The sequence below is a fragment of the Dermacentor albipictus genome, chromosome 5 (genome assembly GCF_038994185.2).
Source record: "Dermacentor albipictus isolate Rhodes 1998 colony chromosome 5, USDA_Dalb.pri_finalv2, whole genome shotgun sequence".
Classification (NCBI taxonomy): domain Eukaryota; kingdom Metazoa; phylum Arthropoda; class Arachnida; order Ixodida; family Ixodidae; genus Dermacentor; species Dermacentor albipictus.
Window position 1 is genome coordinate 148,383,368 of NC_091825.1, and position 19,313 is coordinate 148,402,680.

Here is a 19,313-nt window from a genome sequence, read left to right on the forward strand (position 1 = left end):
TCTCTCTTTCCTCAGGATTACGCGGGCAGTGCTCAACGCAACCACCTTTATTCAAAGCATAGTTTTCAATCAGCTCTAGCCTTTTGGCATGACATCACAGCTCACTTAGCGAGGTTTTCTGCCATACATGAATTTCTGGCTTTCCACGGCGAAGACACAGTCGATCGTCTTGTATGCACTAAGATTCTAACAAGCAGCGAGGAAAAAAAATGCATGCGTACTGCATTAAAGCTACTGACGGAGCCCAGCGGGTAATAATTTATAAATATACTAAGCTCAATGTGAAGCAGCGGATACAATTTACAAGAATAAGATCGACAACATATGACTTGGCGCGCACGCACACAGGGGCTACGCGGCGGCGACCGCCGCTCGCCTCGACACCAAGGCGAGGACACGTACACAAGACAGTCTCACGAGACAATACACCAGCGTCACAGTCAAGTTGGCGAGAAGTACGAACACAGTCACCAAAGCGTTGAACAATTCCACCGCCTGTTGGCGCAGCTTTCGCACGTCGGGAGAGGCGATTTTCGGGAAGCCCTTCTTGCAGTCCGCAGCCGTGGCCAGAGCGGCGCTAGAACACGACAGCGGCGCCGCGCACGGATTCTTTGGAGACGTCGGCGTTGGGGCCGAGGCACTGGCCTTGGGCGACGACAGCCTGGATGACGTGAGCTTGCACCGCGAAGGCCTGACCGACCTGTCCCCGGAGCGGGTTTGTCCGAGCGCGGTGCTGGGCATCGGGATGCGCCTTATCGGGCTGCAGCGCCTGGACGTTGTCGGTGCCGTACGTGGGGGAATCGTCGATGCAGGAGGCTCGAGGCTGCGCTTCCGCGCTGGAATTGCAGGAAGTGGTAGCCAGGTCAATTAGGGCAAGTAAGCGGATAACCATTTCAAAGCAGCACGATCCACATATTTCCGGAGTTTTACAAACTCTGCGAAGCGCTTGTCGCAGTAAGAAGTGTGTATATATAAGAGCTTTTCATGGGTGGGAGGGGGTTATTGTTCAAGCCCTCCACCTTATACACTTTCTTTATCACATCTCGAGGACATTCAACGAGATATGAAAATCAACTATGAAATACTAAACATTTTATTTTTTTCGAAAATCTCATACCTTGATCACTTAATTCTGCGTTGTCATGCGCTCGGCTGTGCTGCAATGTGCATGCATTTGGTCCTCAGCCATATGGCTTCCGCTTGTCTCAGCTATGCTCTAGGTGCTAAATTTACAAGCCGTTGACGGTTGCGTAGTCAAAAATTTGTAGAGTTTTTTTCAGAACTCTCCTCATCACAAAGAGACTGAAAGAAGTCACATTTTCTTAGAAATAGAAAATAACTCCCACAAAAATTTTCCATTGTCATTTTCAAGCAGTAGGCATTAACAACCCGGAAGCTAACAATGATAACTTGAATAAAGGTCCCAGCGCTTATACATCCCGTTCTCACCCGTTTAAAACAAAAGCTCTTATGACCAATGCTGAATTATATATAGAAGCTCAGCTGTTACAGTGCAATGCCCTGCTCAGAAAAAAAGCAGCAGCAGCTGTTTTTTGGCTGCTGCAGCAGCAACAGCCATTTAACGCGCTCATGAAACGTGTGCGCTCGATTTGACAGTCAAAGAGAGGTTGCAGATTATTGAATAGCTTTCTTTGACCTCTTTCACCCCTTCACCAGTGGTGGTTGGTGGTTGTACTTTCACCGCCGATACAAAGCTGCCGATGCAAGGAGAAAATGCTCTCGCGCAAACGATTTACGACTCAGACAACACAAAACATCACCTTGGGTGTACCGGAAAGATCCCAACGTCTTGACTTTGGGAAGTTACCGCATGCAGAACACGAGACTTGAAGAAAGGGACAACACAGCTTCGTGTTGTCCCTTTCTCCAAGTCTCGCGTTTTGCTTGCGGTAACTTCCCAAAATCACGAGTAACCAACTGACCTACACCCACACTCTGCTATGTCACATCCGAACGTCCTAGCTTTTTATGGGACATACTGAGGGCGTCCACCGCACCATGCCTACGATGAATTTTAAACATAACATATACTGCTGGACATATCGCGAAGTTAACTTGAGATATATCCGAGCAACATCGTCAGCAGGATGTCCGTAGGACGTTGATTCCAGGTGTACTTATTTGGGAGCTTCATGCTTGCCCGAACGATATTGCGCATAACCAAAAACGGAATCCAAATGGCACTGCCTAAAAAAAAGGCGTTTATTTGTAGACTATTTTGTTTTAAACATTAATTATTATTATTATTATTATTATTATTATTATTATTATTATTATTATTATTATTATTATTATTATTATTATTATTATTGGTCGTGGTGTCTAAAGCGCACTTTCCACCGATGGTCCTCTTGAAGTAGCAAAAGCAGATCTCGAGAGCTATGCTATTGCAAGTGCATAGATGGTGCTGCACCTAGTGTAGTTCGTTTGATACCAAACTGCTTTTTAATGGTGGCAAGAAACAAAGAGGCAAAATTCCTGAGATTTCGGAGCACATGAAAGTGCGTAAATATCAAATCGTAGCCCTTACATTGTGGCTTCTCATATCCAAGCTGCGTTATGCATATATTAACCCACTTCGTAAATAATGTATTGCCCTGTAATTCCAGTGTCAAACAGTAGTGCCTTGGAACACGTCCTGACATCATCCTAAAATGGTCCTCCAATTATGTACCTGGCATGTTCACATTATCTACTCGGGACGGACAAATGAACTCGGAATCGTAGCATGCGTCCCGCGCGCAACCGCAAGCGAGCAACATGAAATTGAAGGCCTCTGTCGTACCCGCGGCCGCTTCTGGAGCCATTTTCAGTCGGGAAGGCTGCCTGGCTGCGCTGGCTACCGTCGGTGCGTGCGAATTTGGCTTGCGACGACGGGCTTCGGGGACCGGCGCGTCCGCAGTCTCCTGCCGTTGCTGATGCAGCGCCGTCGAGGACGGCGTGGCAGCGGCGGCGGCAGGCGGCTTGTCGCCGCCGACGATACACAGCGCGTGCAGCAGAGCCATGGCGGTCCACACGGCTTTGTACAGCTTCTGCACGAACTCCTCGCAGAGCGCCATGGCCCATCGGCCGATCGTGGGCGGCCCTTCCCCGTCACCCAGCAATACCGGGGCACGCAGGAGCGGGGCGCCCTCGCGGCGACCGACGTCGCCGTCGCGCCGGATCGCTTGCACCGGCCCCGTTGCCCGGCGAGCGGCCATGATCGTGAACGGCCCCGCTGCTTCGTCTGCCTCGACCTCGCTCAGTAGAACTGTACGCGCGCTGCTGCGTGTACGGGGCGACGTCTGCACACAGCCGTGATTGTCGGGACGAGCTCGGAACACCAGCAAAATTGGAAGGCAGGAACGAGGTACACAGCAGAAACTTTATTTATGCGTTGTGTCCAACGTTCATATCGAACCATAGCTGCAGATGTAGTGGGGCGCTAATATCTGGTGTGCTAGGTGGTAAATAGAGGGATAGGATCGGGGAAGTGGCTAGACTTGACTAATAACTTCACTAACCCCATCCGATTTTTGGACAATCCCCCTTGTAGGTATGAGCAATGCATAGAGGATAACCTACCAACCAGCGAACTAAAAACCGAACTGAGGCATCCCTTTGGTCATTGAGCGTATAGGTGACCTTCTACTATTGTAGCATGCATATATTTCTATCAAAGGCATAGTTTTGTACATTGTACTCCACAATATTCAACCACAAGGTTCATTCAATCTATAGCGTCTATCCTTAGAGTGATAAAGGATGCACATCTGCTGAGTACCAGTAAAGCGCTGACCGTAGCATGTGTCCCCTGACCAGGTCCTTCGGTCATCGTGCACATGATCGTGCTCGTCGCCAGACAACCGAACTCCCGTTACCCCGACACACGAAGTTTTGTTTTAATATCAACGCACTTCACATCCATTTAGAGCAAAGTGATCATCATCGGCATTGCTGCGGCCAGGCCTTAGCTGATCCAATCCGGACGACCAGCGAAGGACAGGATGCAGCTGGCGCGGCTGGCGTCCCTGTGGTGGCGGACTTGCTCCGCGGCCACGGCGTCGGTGGTCAGCAGCCCGCTGTGCCGCGCCCTGGGCGTCCTGCTCCGCATCGCGGTCATCGTCTTCTTCTGCCTGGTCGTCATAGCGCTCAACTTCTTCAACTTTCTGGGACCCAGGCCCGCTGTTGACGACGTCCCCAACAGAGGCACGTGCCACGCGACCGGCGCTTCTCTACAAACACGCTTTCAGCTCACAAAGATGGCTTGGTGAGCTAGTTCGTCAAGCATCTTAAAGGGTTAACAGCGCACACTGACAGGGACAGAGTGAAGAACGTACGCTGTGTCAGCGCTGTGTCAGCGCTGTGTCCTGTGGTTCGATCCTCACTCTGTCCCCGTCTGTGTGCGCTGTTAACCCTTAAGGATGCTTTCAGCGTCGCATTTTCACTGACGGATGCGATCTGCGAAGCTTTACCGTTGGCAGGTTCACCAAATCTAATCCCGTTGGCGACACATCTCGCTCTTGGCCGACGGCACCCTAGAGTGATTAATCAGATGCGGTGTCAAAAGCTAGTTTCGGTGGGAACAGCCTCATGCACTGATCCTTTATATTTCTAATATTAGTTTCACTACTCTGCAGACCAGGCACGCCTGTTCTTTGAAGTCTCCCTCAAGGAGGCGCGGCGATCATTGCGATTGTAAATAGCTAGCACTCTCAGATCTATATCTAAGCACACACAAATAGCGAAGTTTGTGGACGGATTGATGACCGTTGCTATAGAACAACTGGTAGTGCATCGCCCGCGTAATGCGAAGATTGTGGGTTCGGTCTTCAACGGCGACAACTTATGTTTTCGTCCACTTCCATTTCATTTCATTGTTCCCATTCATTACTTTCTAAATTTCAATTTCAACCACAACTAATTACCCTTATGTTTTTCTTGGATTCATTTGTATGTATGTATGTATGTATGTATGTATGTATGTATGTATGTATGTATGTATGTATGTATGTATGTATGTATGTATGTATGTATGTATGTATGTATGTATGTATGTATGTATGTATGTATGTATGTATGTATGTATGTATGTATGTATGTATGTATGTATGTATGTATGTATGTAACAGGGCGTTCCATTCATGTGTGCTCCTTGCAGATTGCAACGGCGAGCCGCATCATTATCTTGCCGCCTTGGACCCGACCAGGTCGGAGTGCAACTGCTCCAACTACTGAACTTTGTGCGAACAACCAAGGAACTATCGAGTCCCACTCGAGCCGACGCTAGCCGCGCTCGTGCGGCGACTTCTGTGGACAAAAAAGATAGCCGCCGAAGATCGCGGCGGGCTTGTCATGGCCGCCATACAAGCGTTGGGAAGCGCAGAAAAGCTGCGCTATGGTCCTGAGCGCTCTCTCGAGCTAAATGTTGAATTCCCGTAGAAGGCACGACTCCGCAAAAAATTACCGTTTCGGTTACACATTGAAGTAGGGCACTTCAGTTTCAACAGAGGGTCAATTAAAACGTGCTTACTTGCCTTTCAGAAGAGACTTCAATGCCACTGTAGGACTGGAGCTTGTGCCGCTGGTGCTGTTCGTGTGTCTTATTGATCGATTACAGGAGGACTACTGAACTGTTTCAATAAGCTTAAGATAACAATTGTTGAGTCACCTACCCGGGAATACTTTTCAGAGGGAAGGGGGTGGACGCTTGACTGAAAATGGAGGTAGGGTAGGAAAGGGAGGGGAGGCACGTTTCTTGTTTGGCAGACACCACTACCTTGCTTTCAGGCAACACTGAACGCATACTTTACGTGGTACCCATCCAGAGTAACTCTTCTGGACACAATGTCCAGCTGGCGCGCGATCTTGTAGCGGTTCTGAAAGCGAACCGTTCGCTTGCCCTCGCGTGATTCGTCAGTAAAAGCGCGGTTCTGACCAATCAAGCGAGGGCAAGCGAACGGCTCGCTTTCCGAACCGTTAGAAAATCGCGCTCCAGAACCTGATCAAATTCCGCCATGTTGGCGTTTTTATAGTCAGAGACGGCGTAGCCGTCCTATGAGCCAATCGGAGCGGACAAGATGGCGCTTTCAACAATGGGGTGAAATTGTAGTGTCCAGAATGGTTTAGAATAGTATCTAGAGCTACGTCATTTGTAGGCGAACACATCACGTGTGATGGAAGCGCCGGTATGAGCTATTAAAGACGGCCGCCATGATTCACCCAATATCGATACATCTCAAGCGCATGGTGGACCCGCCGAAGCAAATGGGAAGTACGAAGCAGACTAGTGAGAATTGCCGCGATCTGCCGTACAACCACTTTCTCAAGGCTAAAGGCAGTACTCCGGAGCGTGGGCGTGGCGTGCTCCCAAATTGAATTTGTCGATGACTTGATGCGCTTAGTTTGAGCATGCGCTTTGAATCGAGTGTGCCGCCACAAATGACATGTATATCTGTGCAGCTTTCTTTTAAATCTTTCGTCACCTATGCGCTTTCTTTCGGTGCTTTTACAGCAAAGCTGTTTACCTGACGGACCTGTATGGATGAACCGTATGCCTGGTCTCGTAGGGAGGTTATCTGGGCTCGATGTCTGTGAAGTGAACAAAAAAAGATAACAAACGATAGTACTGCTCAGAAGAAAGAAAGGACACGTGATTTCACCGCGCGCCGCACCTACGCAGTGGGGAAGTGCCCTCGCGCTGGCCGCCGTTGCTGCCGGCTGCGCCTGCTGCCATCTGCCCTCCATACAACGGCGCGGCAGTTGCGGCGGGAACACACGGGTTTATGCGCCGCAGTAGCCGCCGGGGTGTGTAAGAACCGGATTGTGCACTGCAAATGTATACCATTGCAACAGTTGCAACTCCAACAAAAATGGGGAAAATGGGAAGACCGCGCATTGTGCGCACAGTCGCAGAACAAGCCGAGTACGAGGAGAGGCGTCGACAGCAGAGACCAACGACAACGTGCTCGTGCGAAAGCGGAGAATGAGGCCAGTGACTCAGCCTCCCAAGAGCGTCAGCGAGGAGTCTAATCGTCGGTGTCGAGAGCAGGCTACCGATGAAGATAGCGCGCTGGAGGCCGTTCGTAGGCGTCAAGCTAGGTCGTTCGAGTCTGCGTCAAAGCGGCAGAGGCGTGAGTTGCCACCTCCTTATAGAGTTTCACAGGGGCGAATTCCAAATTCAAAGAGAATGTTTCTGGACGCGGAGTTCGGCCATAGTTGCTCGGCACAGCTTCGCTGGCTAATCCGCCATGCACCATATGAATGGTTCGGTCCGAAATTTTGTTTGCATTTGATTTCAAGACGTAATGGTCGCAACGTATACTGCGATACATAATGTTATAGCCTGATCACCCGTGTTTTGAATGGATCTATAGCACTAATAATTTCTCAGACAATTGTTTTAGAATTCCCATGTGAAACTCTAAAGAAGCACTTCAAGGAACACGAATGAAAGTAATAATTTGCTATTTTAGTACAAGTACTGAGAGTAACACATATCTGAAATATACAAATTGTGCACGTGAGTTCTAGTTTCCAACGTTTATGATTGAGATTATGCAAAAAAAATTATCATGAAGAGTTGGTGGCATCAATAGCAGCCATAGCGATGACCATGCTATGCGGGAAGGCAGTACCTTCGGAAATGTGAAAACAGGTAAGTTGCTATGTACAAGGAGCATTTGTTTGCACTCGTTGCGGCAGGCACCTGGTTTGTCTTTTACTGCATTCTTTAGGCTCGTGTAGCAATTGTTGTCGGGTCAGGGAGCATGCAGAAGGCTTCTCATACATGATCATTGCGTTCGATCAGCTTTTCTGCGCAAGCAAGGTAGTCTAGTATGCATTGAACTGGCGCTGAAGCATCCACGTGCTTTGTTCAGTTCCTGTACAGTGCTGTACAGTAATGTGGAGTGTTGGACAGTATTGTACAGTAATGAATAAGGGCACTTGCATAGGCGGTGTTCAGAATGTAAGAGAGAGACAGCTAGTCAAGCTTGGCGACTGAAGGTTGTCGGTGAAACATATTTGCGAAAGGCTTGCTGGCCGCTGTTGTAGCAGTACTAGGGTGTTACTTATGGATACGAACTAAGCATCGCCAGCACAACGTGCCAAAAGTAGAATTTTATTACGTGAGCCTCGAAAAAATTTCGCTGTCTAGCCGCACGGTGATTGACTTTCTTGCCAGGTGGTCCCTTGCGTGTAAAAGAAACACAGTTTGGATGATGATTGCGTATATTGGTTGGTAGCTTGATGTCGTTTTATTAGAGCGCAGCTCTTTGGCGTCCGTTCCTGGGTTTCGCGTCGTCGTCGGCGTTGTCGTCGGCCTCGTAACCAGCTCCGCCCCCCTTTCATCCCCCCAGCGCTAGCAGCGACCGACTGATACCGCTGGATGCCGCTGACGCCGCTAGAGAGTCAAGATAACGTGACTGCATAGAACACCGTCGCCGCCATGCAGAAAGAGGAGGAAAGGGTCCCCCCCCCCCCCCTGTTCTTGTGTGGCGGATAGGGTGCTCTTCAGTTGCCGACGCGCCGGTTATTTCACGTAGGCCCCGGCACGTCGACGAATACGTGACCACCTTCCCACGGCTAGACCTGGTTCTTAGCGCTGCGGAAGCGAGGGTATCATATTGTTTGTGTCGGCATCGGCGGCGTTGTCTCTGAAACCAACTCCGCAGCTGGGGTTGACTCACTATCGGCGTCAGCGGCATCAGTCAGTCGCTGCTATCTCTTCCCTCCTCCCTTTATCGTGTTGTCCGCTTGCTGCGCGTGCTTCTGCCCCCATCGTTTGCCGCTGGGTGTACACGCCGCCCCCCTCCCCCCTCTTCCTGCGAGTCTCCGGTTGTCAAAGCGCCGGCTCGAACTTAATTCCCTTCTTCGCTCCTCCTCCAATGCAACCCCTGTGCGGTGGCAATCAGAGAGCCAGATCGGTGGCGGCGGATCTGTATATGTGCACCGCCCGAGCCGAAATTGCCGCTGCCGTTCGCCCTGTGCGGTGGCAATCAGAGAGCCAGATCGGTGGCGGCGGATCTGTATATGTGCACCGCCCGAGCCGAAATTGCCGCTGCCATTCGCCACTGCGAAATTATCTGCCAGTTCTTTCTGAGCCATGACCGAGACGACCGATGGAAGTCCTCCGTCTGCTGCTGCTGCTGCTGCTGCTAAACGAGCTGCCAGAGCAGAGCCGGGAGACATACAGAGCTCGCGAGGCACTTGTATAGATCTCGTCTTTGAGAATCAAGCATTGGTGTACCAAGTCGAACATATATCAGTCTATTTCTCCGACCACAAAGCTTCCTTCATGACTGTCAAGAACTGTTAGTGGAGTCTTTGTTAAAGGAATACGTGTGGAAAAAAAAAATTCTGTGATAGCGCATACATGTGTTGCTCGATTTCTTTGCCTCAATCTATCGAAAAGGTGAAACAGCTTATTTGCTGCGCTCAAATTTCGCATTAGGAAGTAACGTAATCGTCGGTAATTTTTTTTAGACTGGAGTCCTCCGAGGTGTTGGAGCGCAATAACTCTGCGCAGGTTTCAGCTCTCGAGCATTTACTGCATGCGATAATTGAAGCTGACTGCGACGATGTTTCAGCTGCTGAATACAACTGAAGTAATTAATGATTCTCACAGAGGCTGCGTTGTTCGTGTTCACTCGTTTTTAATGACGCCTTTGCTTTTTGCAGAGAGTATTACAAATATGGTGACATCGCGAAGCGATCGTTTAGGGTCACGTGTTATTAACTGAACTCAGATGCGACGGCTTTGAGTTTCCTGATGAAGGCTCATCGCGGCGAGCACAATCTGTGGTCACCTATTCCGGCAACGCCCTGTATCCTGTAGTCGTAATATAACCAAATTGCTGGTAAGCATAGCATCATTAATTTTATCGTGGATGTTGTTGGAAGTGCCGCGTTTGATTGTTCAGTAAGTTAGGCCGGCGGCTGTCGAACGATTATTATTTTACAAGTCGCCTACGAGATACACGGTAATTCGTAATCTCGGCCTTATATACGAACACTTGGTTCAGACAACAATACTTTGCTATAAAATGTGAAATTCTGATACATGGGTGCTGCAGACAACAATGGTATCTCAGCGACGTACCGCGAACGGTGCGCGACAACGACGCTATCTACGGCTCCTCGACGTACTTCGAGAGACATCTCCCATATAACCACGCAATTTATATTATAATTCACAGTGTTCGTTCGTTTCTTATTGCTTTTCGGCCCGCCAAAGCAAGAGCGTACGAGAAAAAAAAAAGAACGTTCTCAACGCGTAGACACCGTGGTTAACCGGTGTCGGGGCTACACCGCTCCGATGCAGCAGCCTTTCCAGATGGCGGCAGGAGCCTCGGCGTCTTTGTACACAAGCCCATCGTAGGTGGCTGAGAAAAGAGAAAAAAGAAATGGAGGAAACAAGTCCGCGCTAAAGCCTATTCTGCAACAAGAGATATACAAGAATAACGAGTGCTGTTGAGCGGGCACCAACGAAGATACTAACTTGCACTGCACTGACAGTTTATTGTAAATACGAAATACGTCAATCCTGCAGGCTTTTAGGGAAGGGAGCGGTTGGGAATGTGCCAGAACACGACACAAAAGCGAAAGGCTGGCGGCGGCCTCACGTTGGAATTCCTACACCAACTAAACTCCCCAGGGCGTCATAGCCTACTGCAATGCCAAAAGCGTGGTTTGCTTAATTGATTGTTAAGAACAGATTTTATCTGTTCTTATCCCCGACTGCAGCAACATCACCATCACCACCATATTAAAATATACTTACAATACTAACGTATTGTAAAGTATTTAGCAAGTATAAGTATTTTAAGTATATTTAGTAAAGGCGTTGGTCCCGGGTTCGAGTCTCGGATCAAAACCAATTTTTCTTCAACTGCGAGGCTTTTCTTTCGACGAACCCGTAAGTGTTTCCTTTGTAGCAATTGCTACAAAGGAAATTGCTACGATTGGGTGGATGTCTGGCTTTCCCGTTATTAAATACTTTAATAAGTGGATGAGCGCTAAACTTTGAGATCTTGTCTTACATTTCAATAGCAAAAAACAGAAGGAAGAACCATCTCTTATGCGTCGTTTATAGATACAAGACGAGTCAACAGTGCTTGACACCGAAGAAAGACAAGATCTTCTTGGGCCCATTAGTGTACCACGTGGTTCGTTGCTTAGACTGCACCACCTTCGGGATCCGTCAAGATACTTGAACTCTGAGCTTAATTTGCATCAACTAGTTTTGCATGATGCGGGAGATCCAAGACTGCACCATCTCCAGGATCGGCCCACATTTTAAGTTGAGTAAAGCCACACTTTCGGTTCCGCTTTTAGCCGCACGCGCAGTGTGAACGTGCGCACATTGGCTTAATTTCGGCCTTTTTGAGCTAATTACGCCTTATTGCTGTTGCGTACGTACATAGCTCTGCGCTAACTTGTTACATCCTTTTCATTCCAATATTCAGTCCGTGCCTTTTTCATTTCTTTGACGAGACGAAAGTGGCCAGAAAGTGGCAGCCAGATAACCACATCCCACGAACACCAAATCAATTTCAAGTCGTCAACGAGTCCTCGTCCTCAAAAAAAAAAAGAAAAGAAAGAAAGAACACGCACGCGGAAAACCGACAAAACTTGTGACTCTGCAGTTAGGATGCTCACAAAAGTTAGACCTTCATTCGCTAAGCCAATTAGGGGTAGTTCATTCTTTTCTTCACCTTCTCTCTCTTTCTCTTCGTCGAAGAAAAGCAAAAACGTGTTCTGCAATAGTAGTCCGATTGCTTAGACTCGGCGAAGTTCAATCAAAAGCTTTGAAAAGCAGCCCTGACTTACAAATGGGTTGGTGGTGAATACAAAATGTGGAGGGGAAGCAGGAACGTGCCGTTATAACTCACCCTAAGTCTAGGCTTCGTTACACAACTACTTGCGTTGCGGCAAAGCTTTTACCGCAACACTAGTAGCTGTGCAGCGAAGCCTACAACAACAGATGTCGGGGTGAGCGATAGTGACTGCAACTAGAAAAAAAAAAAGAAAAGAAAGAAAGCTGCAACGTTATTAGTAGGCCTATTTCATAGGCGATCATTAGACTACTGCTGCAGCACGAGAGTGCGAAGTTTGGCCCGTCGGTTTGAAGTCCCATACAACAACGCTTGTCACCTGCGCTGTTTTTAGAAAGTGCCAGAGCGCAGTCGCAGTATATGCTGGAGTCGCAGGTTTTCGTCACATAATAAATAAATAAATAAATAAATAAATAAATAAATAAATAAATAAATAAATACCTTTCCAATCGCCGATGATGAGGTCCTTGGAGAGGATGTCGGAGCGCGTCGTTGCAGGCACGATCAGGCTGGGCACGAAGTTGGCGCGGCTGAGCGAGACGTTGGCCGCGCGGCCTGGCACCAGCGCCCAGTGGGTGCCGTCCGAGCTGGCCAGGAAGGACTCGCCCGACGAGTCGGAGGCCAGCATGCGGCTGGACTCCGGGTCGAAGCCCAACAGGTGGTTCACGAACGGCTCCAGTACTGCCATTCACGACCACGCGCGAAACGCGTTCACGTCACTACGTAAGCTCTAACGTGGGCTGGAAAGCGACTACAGAGGACTTAACAAAATACACGCGAGACGAATCGATACCCTGAAACGGATATACTGGGGGATACAACGCCGCGCGTTGAATCTAATGGAGCATTTGACCAGTGGTTTCTGAGCACGTTTGCGACGGTTGACAAACGTTGTTTGACAAAGCAACTAAGCTTTACATTACAATAAGCTAGTTCATACAGAGCCAGGACACTAAGAGATAGATTCTCACAAAAAACAAAATGGCAGTAACTAGTATATATCTTAATTATGGCGGACTCCTCAACCGCACAACTATAGTGCGAACGAAGCAGAATGACGCAAGTAAATTTCACTGTTTTCCCAATACCATCGTAGCACTTTGACGGCTCTCTGAGAGAAACTGTCCAATACGCAATAAAAAAAAGAAGACTGTCGTCTCGTTACCTCAGCGTTGTTCCTCCCAAGGACGTATTAAGGACTAGCCCAATCGTCGGTCCTACTGAAGAGTATATTGTATAAGGGCATTGGACCAACTTTCACAATATAGACTCTTACACGTCGTCGACAAATCAATGACAATAAATTATTTGCTCATTGGCAGATTCAGCGATAACAAAGCTGTTCTTTTTTCTTTATCTTTTCCCTGCATTCTTTTGTCAGTATTTCCATCAACCACTAACTTATCTTGAACGTTGCTTCTGTAGAAGACTTGTTATGACTAGATTTCCAAGTTTCTCGCGCGCCCCCTATTAAAGACACATAGATTACGATAAAGAAAAAAATGCGACTTAGTGAGTCATAATATGCATATGGATAAGTGAAGGGAGGCGTACTTATCCAAGTTTTTCCTCCGTCGTTGGAAGAGAAGCAGGCCAAGTGACTGAAACAAAAATACATGGCGCTCAGGGTGGTTCTCACTACATCTCTGGGCACCGCCATTGCAAGCGGCAGTTGTAAATTGTGGCGTGAACGAACTCTGTCTTTCCGTGGAAGTCGCAGAAGTAGACGATGTTGTTGGTCGTGTCCACTGCAAAGTGGCGCGTTTTCTTGGCTGAAAGAAAGAGAAGGATTGCTGCTGTGAGTTTACTGACAGCTCGCGAAAAGAAAAGAGCTCTTTTGTTACGTTTGGAATGAAATGCACAAACACTGAACATCAAAAATAGTAGCACATAAGTACAAAACCTAAAGTCATGTGAGGCGGTTATCCAAGTAAATGTCTTCGTATAATACTAAAAATAACATCATTCTGCTGCATATCATAATATAATGAGAATAGAAGAGCCTCACTGCAAAAGAAAAAGAAATTTAAGAGAGATACGCGCTCTGTTGTTGTTTTTGTGTGTGATGATGTTGCAATTTTCTGGAGGGCCAGCATCGGCCTATTGTTTAATACTGCCTACGGAAATAAAAAAAAAAGACAGAAGCGGGAATCCAGGGACACGTGCACATGATTAGACATAGATGTATACGCACTTTTAACATGAGAGTACCAGGTATTGTCCTCTTCACAAGCAACTGAAAGAAAAGACAATATTTTTTTAGTGGCTTCTATAGTATACTGTCAAGAAATACATTGACCATCCGTAACGTGGCGAACTTGCAGTAATAAATGTGGAAATGCCACATTAACTTCACTGCATTACATGGACCGCGTGTTCTAATATGCACTCACCAGCGGCTCACAACATGTTTTGGCACGTCAGAATTGTCTGCTGCACCGATGAAGACTAAAGAGACGATAAGCTAAGGACCCGCAGAACGATCGATATAACAGTAAATTGTAGGTGTAACGTTAAGAGACAGGACGATGGCAGTGTGACATATGGAAAGCGTGCAGGCGTAGCTGATATTCCGGTTGAAGATGTGGACTCGGGGCAGGTTATGTAATGCGTGGAGCAGGTAACCGGCCGTGTATTGGAGTGACACAATGAGTGACACAATGAGTGACCGACGATTACGTGGTCTGATAAGACTAGAAAGCTTCGCAGGCCTATGATGGAGAGCGCTAACGCAGTACAGGGGAAAGTGTATAGCTGGGAGTTGACATCGTCCTGCAGTGGACATGAAATAGGCCGCTGATGCTGCTGATGATAATGACGGCGATGGTGCACCATGTTGTAACACCGGCTTTTTCGATCGCTGTCAACACTGACCGGGATCAACTCTCTCGATTGCGGTTGCGTCCTTTGCGCAAGCTGAGAAAGGGGGCCCTCCCGTGTGACCAGGATATTACTCACAGGTCCTGCTACATTCGTCGTCATTGTGGCTTTCGCGCAAACATTTCATAAGCTTTCCAGAAAGGCGTGCAACGAAAAAGGCACTTCGCTCACAGCGTGTGCCTTTTCACCAGTATCTCGGAAAGTGGGAGCATGAATGAATTAATTAATCAAGTATTTAATTAATTAATGCTTTGTCGCACAATTGCATCCACGCTAACAACATACGGCTCCTTTGTGCTCGTACGGAAGTATCGGTATAGAAAGGCACTTTTCTATTCCTTCCCAGACGAAATGCAAGCACAGTGACATTTGTAAGTTAGATTACGAAGTGGCCACCGTGCAATGCAGTGACACGTTAGCTAAGCGTAGCATGAGCTAGTTCTGTGAACACATCTATATAGGATAGTACCTCCGTGCTCCTGGTTCAACTCCTCGATATAGCATCCATACAGCTCCAGCTGCATGCCGACCAGGAGCTCGTCCTCCATCTGCGGGTCGGACGCCTCCTCAATGACGAAGCGGATTTGGCGCGCCTGGATTGTCTTCTCGAGCCGGTCGATGGCCACGCCGTTCTTGTGGTCCAGGGATCGAACCTGTGAGCCCGAAACAGCGCTTCGACATGAATACCTGCTTCAGCTATACGGCTATTTGTTTCATTGTGAAGGCCGAAAAGCACACCTTGTTACTATACAGTAATAAAACACGAATAAAGTTCTAAAAGCACCCGTACATCATGGAAACAAATATAAGCGTCAGGCCTCCCTAGCGTTCTAGACCGCATCCTTTCCAACAACAAGAATCGCTCTACTTGTTCGCAAGCATGCAAATGTGTATACCTCAATGAAGGCGCTTCCGACGTATATTCGACGCGCACATCTGACGCGCTGAGCAAGAAGCCTATGGGCTGCGCACTAGCATGCGCATTACCTCGGTGTCACAGATTTTGCCCGACCTCACCGCGCGGTCATCGCGCAGTGTAGCACGAACGCGTCGGCACTTCGCGGCGTCACATGCATACGCCGAGGCGCGTTCCATGGGGTCAGCGCTTGACCAAGGCGTTCTTTGCTGCCGCACGCGGCATCAATTCTTACGTCTCCGTGTTTGTGCCAGTCCTGGCCGTTGTCGCTGTAGAGCAGCCGGTACTTAGATACCCGGCGCGAGCCCGGCACGTACACCACCTCCACCTGGGACACCCTGGTGACACGCATAAAGTTCACCTGCAGGTAGTCGTGCTGTAGGCTCGCCTTCACGGCCGGGGACCACACTGCACATTCACGTGGGGCGACGAAAGGACACGGGTGTAGAGGGTCAAAGCGAGAGAGAGAGAGAGAGAGAGAGAGAGAGAGAGAGAGAGAGAGAGAGCTCTTAATTGAAAAACAGTCATCTCTACCGGCACGTGTACCGGATGCTGAGTAAATAGAAGTGCCAGTTATACATCATTGTTCCAGTTAAACCACGCTCATTCGCTCGAACTCGAATTCCACACAGGGATGAAATTTCACGGTAGATGCAGTTTATTGTTACGTGTGGTCTGCAACGATGCCATAACAAACAAACAAACAAACAAACAAACAAACAAACAAACAAACAAACAAACAAACAAACAAACAAACAAACAAACAAACAGGGTGGTATTGCGCTAGAGTACCAGTAGCGCCGTCTGTAATTGTTAGAGCGAAACCCAACGCTTGCATTGTTTTGCCGTTAAAGCGTGCTTTATCTTAAACATTGTGTTGTGATTCAGTTGCGCGGCAGGAAGATACTTTCCTGCACAACCAGCTTACTGAACCGCAAATATTTGTGCAGTTCGGAAAACGATGACAATAAAGCTGCACGGCGCGGAGAAACAACAGGCGGTGTGGACAAATACGACTTGAGCCAGCGTTACACGGGCTCTGCCTATGGTCTGTAGAAACAACCGCTAGGATGATACGTACCACTGGATCCGCCCTTGCGCACTTCCCACGGCGCGTGCAAGGTGTCAGCTGCCGACGAGGCCGTTATCTGGCAGTTTTCGATTAGTCCACTTTGCAGTCCCAGCTCGAAGACGCACTCTGTGAAAACAGTTAATAGCCACAAGAAAGTAAAGAAGAAACATTGCACGCGCTTTTCAGGTGTTCAAGCGTGGTGCTCTGGACGGCATACACATGAATCATCACAGAGGTTGCACGACTGCCACTTTCTTCACGGAAGGAAGAACAACCATTGTATAACAGAATGACCACAATGTTAAATATAAATGAAACATGCACCACAGGACAAGCGCTTGGAAGCAAGGACGAGCGCACTTTATTGCCACATCACTTATAGGAAGACTACAGGTGAAGTTCCGCCGTCGCCGTCGCCGTGATGTTCAGTATACAAAGCGTTAGTGCGATAAGATCGTATCATGCGCCGCGGTTCCATATGTTGCAGCTGCGAGGGAAAGCGTGAGAGGGTGAGCCTAGAAGGATGGTGGCTTGATGCGCGTCGTCTTCCCACTCGCCAAGTGTTGTGCGCGAAAGGGGAGAGGGGGAGGCAGGTGAGTGGGCGGCTCCAATTCTAGCCCGGCTGTTGCTGCACGTGGCGCGGCTAAGCGCGGCCGCGAGGGCCCTATCTCGGAGGTAATCTGCGGTGGGGTACAAAGGTAAGGCGAGCCGAGATTGCTCGTGGCTCCATGCGCGCTTAGTTCTCGCGCGCCTAGTGTTGTAGGGTCACGTAATTTCAAACTTCGGAGACGCGTTGAAGCGTTCGCTCTCCACTAGAGCTCTTCATAACGCCAGCATCCTGACAGCAAGTGTCATCGAGCGAGATCTGTTCGTGTTTGCCTGTGCGAGCGTGGCACCATGCTTGTTAATACAATGAAGTAAGCGAATGTTTACTGCAGGTTACACGGCCGTTAAAACTACTTAGCTTACTTCGTATAGTTACCTAATAATTTGCTATCGCAGTCAATGTTTCGGCTTTCTGGCGAAACTGCAACTTTGTTTTTCTTTTTGCAGCTTCCTTCTGGTTACGTGTAGTTACATGGTACAAAGTGCACAAAATCAGCTAATACAGTCACTAAGCCAGACCATTGTTTGTTGGAATCAAGTAGCGCTATTATATACGGGTGTCGAAGGGTCTGCTTACTCCTTAATTTTTTGTGCTATGAGATTTCATTTTACTGCTACTGTGCGACCTAAGGCTTTTGTTTGGTTTTATGTTAGATTACTAGCTGTGTGAGCGCCCGATCACGTTCCGCGTGGCCAGTCCTGACATCCTGGGCATGTGTCGTGTGTCGAAGTCATAACATCAAGCGCTTGCCGCGTGGTGCATACAGCATGTGGTGGTGCATACCCGTTTCTCGTTCTTCTCACAGGGATTAATCAAACTACGAGGTCAGCGATGTTCTGACAATGAAGCCCGCGTGCTATCCTTCTGACCAGACCATCGCTGCCAGCAATATACCGTTGGTATCACCCGAACACGATCTATCACCCTCACAGCGTCAGTCGTTAAAAGCTCACCCACGATCGCTCGCGTCCTACACCCGTGCGCTGCCTGTCTGACACCGACAGCACGATCTCGCGGAGTGCAGGGAAGGGGAAGGGCTGCGTCATATTCAAAGGATTTTAATTCAAAATTATTTCACAGAATAATTTTGGCAACATTGTAGGACTGGTAATTGTCGAATAGCTGCCTCAGCAGAGGACGCGTGCAGCTGCTGGTTAGCGGACGTGACGCAAGTATCAGAATGTCGCCTCTGAGATTTTTCAGCGCACCGCGGGCAGCAGCGGGCGGTTCCTAACCGCGGAGGTCGTGCCGAGCCACCAGGCATTCTGAATCACTTCAGGCGAACGGTAATGGCGGCGTTTTTTTATTTTCAGTTTTGGTATTCAAAATGTCCAATTTCTTACGGGATTTTTCTGACTCATTCTCTCTTATTTCTAACGTAAATTTCTGCACGCAGGCTATATCTACACAATCCCAAACTAGACTTTCTACGCGGCCCGAAATTTTGTTGCAGTGGCCTTGATTAACAGATACGCAAGGTACCCTGGAAGCGCGTACAAGCACTTTTTGTCCCCCCCCTTGATATTTGGTTTCAGTTGTGTGAAACCCAATGCACAGAGTCGGCATGCACAGACCGTTGCTGTTGACGGTGAAAACCAAGTGGCTGGTGTTGGCACAGGGCAGCCCCTGCGCCTGCTTCTGCGATCCCCTGGAGGTCTGGTCGCACAGCACGCGGTACGGAATGGTGGCCAGAGTCTCGCCCTTGCCGTAGCCGCGCTTGTTCTCCGGGTCCACGGCCAGCGTCATGTTCAGCTCCACTTGGTCGGCGAACATCAGCGTGGGCAGCTGCGCGTTTATGTGCCTCAGGGCATCGCGGTTGACGCCGCATCGCAACAAAGTTGGCTTTTCCGTTAAACTTTACTGCTGCGCGCGGAAGCCACTTAGCGCGTGGTCACTATGTAAGGATGTTAAGGGGAAGCTTTAGCTCGGGCCCAACTCCGAGGGTGTCTATTAATATACATGTAATACACGGAAACGCTTTTCTGAGGTAACCCCTGATCA

The 19,313-nt window shown here is 48.6% G+C and overlaps 2 protein-coding genes across 2 annotated transcripts in view; both read right to left on the reverse strand.

Moving 5' to 3' along the window:
• Nucleotides 1-240: 240 nt before the first annotated feature.
• Nucleotides 241-3,261, reverse strand: LOC135906212 (uncharacterized). The gene is made up of 2 exons (XM_065437477.2): nt 2,807-3,261; nt 241-836 (listed from the first exon to the last, which is right to left on the reverse strand). The coding sequence occupies exons 1-2, from the start codon at nt 3,219-3,221 to the stop codon at nt 352-354; spliced, it is 900 nt and encodes a 299-aa protein (XP_065293549.2). The 5' UTR covers nt 3,222-3,261; the 3' UTR covers nt 241-351.
• A 6,375-nt stretch (nt 3,262-9,636) lies between these two features.
• Nucleotides 9,637-19,313, reverse strand: part of LOC139060199 (uncharacterized) — a 51,783-nt gene continuing 42,106 nt past the window's right edge. Inside the window, exons 24-32 of the mRNA XM_070539163.1 lie at nt 18,887-19,097; nt 16,715-16,831; nt 15,869-16,041; nt 15,187-15,370; nt 14,032-14,073; nt 13,534-13,609; nt 13,392-13,438; nt 12,279-12,518; nt 9,637-10,385 (exon numbers count right to left, since the gene is read on the reverse strand). Coding sequence (XP_070395264.1) covers nt 10,306-10,385; nt 12,279-12,518; nt 13,392-13,438; nt 13,534-13,609; nt 14,032-14,073; nt 15,187-15,370; nt 15,869-16,041; nt 16,715-16,831; nt 18,887-19,097 — 1,170 coding nt within the window. The 3' untranslated portion in view covers nt 9,637-10,305. The remainder of the gene's footprint in view (nt 10,386-12,278; nt 12,519-13,391; nt 13,439-13,533; nt 13,610-14,031; nt 14,074-15,186; nt 15,371-15,868; nt 16,042-16,714; nt 16,832-18,886; nt 19,098-19,313) is intronic.

Coding starts and splice junctions, on each gene's coding strand:
- LOC135906212 (XM_065437477.2), bottom strand. CDS start 3,221: ATGGCCGCTCGCCGGGCAACGGGGCCGGTGCAAGCGATCCGGCGCGAC. Junction 837..2,806: donor GGCTCCAGAAGCGGCCGCGG/GTACGACAGAGG, acceptor CTGCAATTCCAG/CGCGGAAGCGCAGCCTCGAG.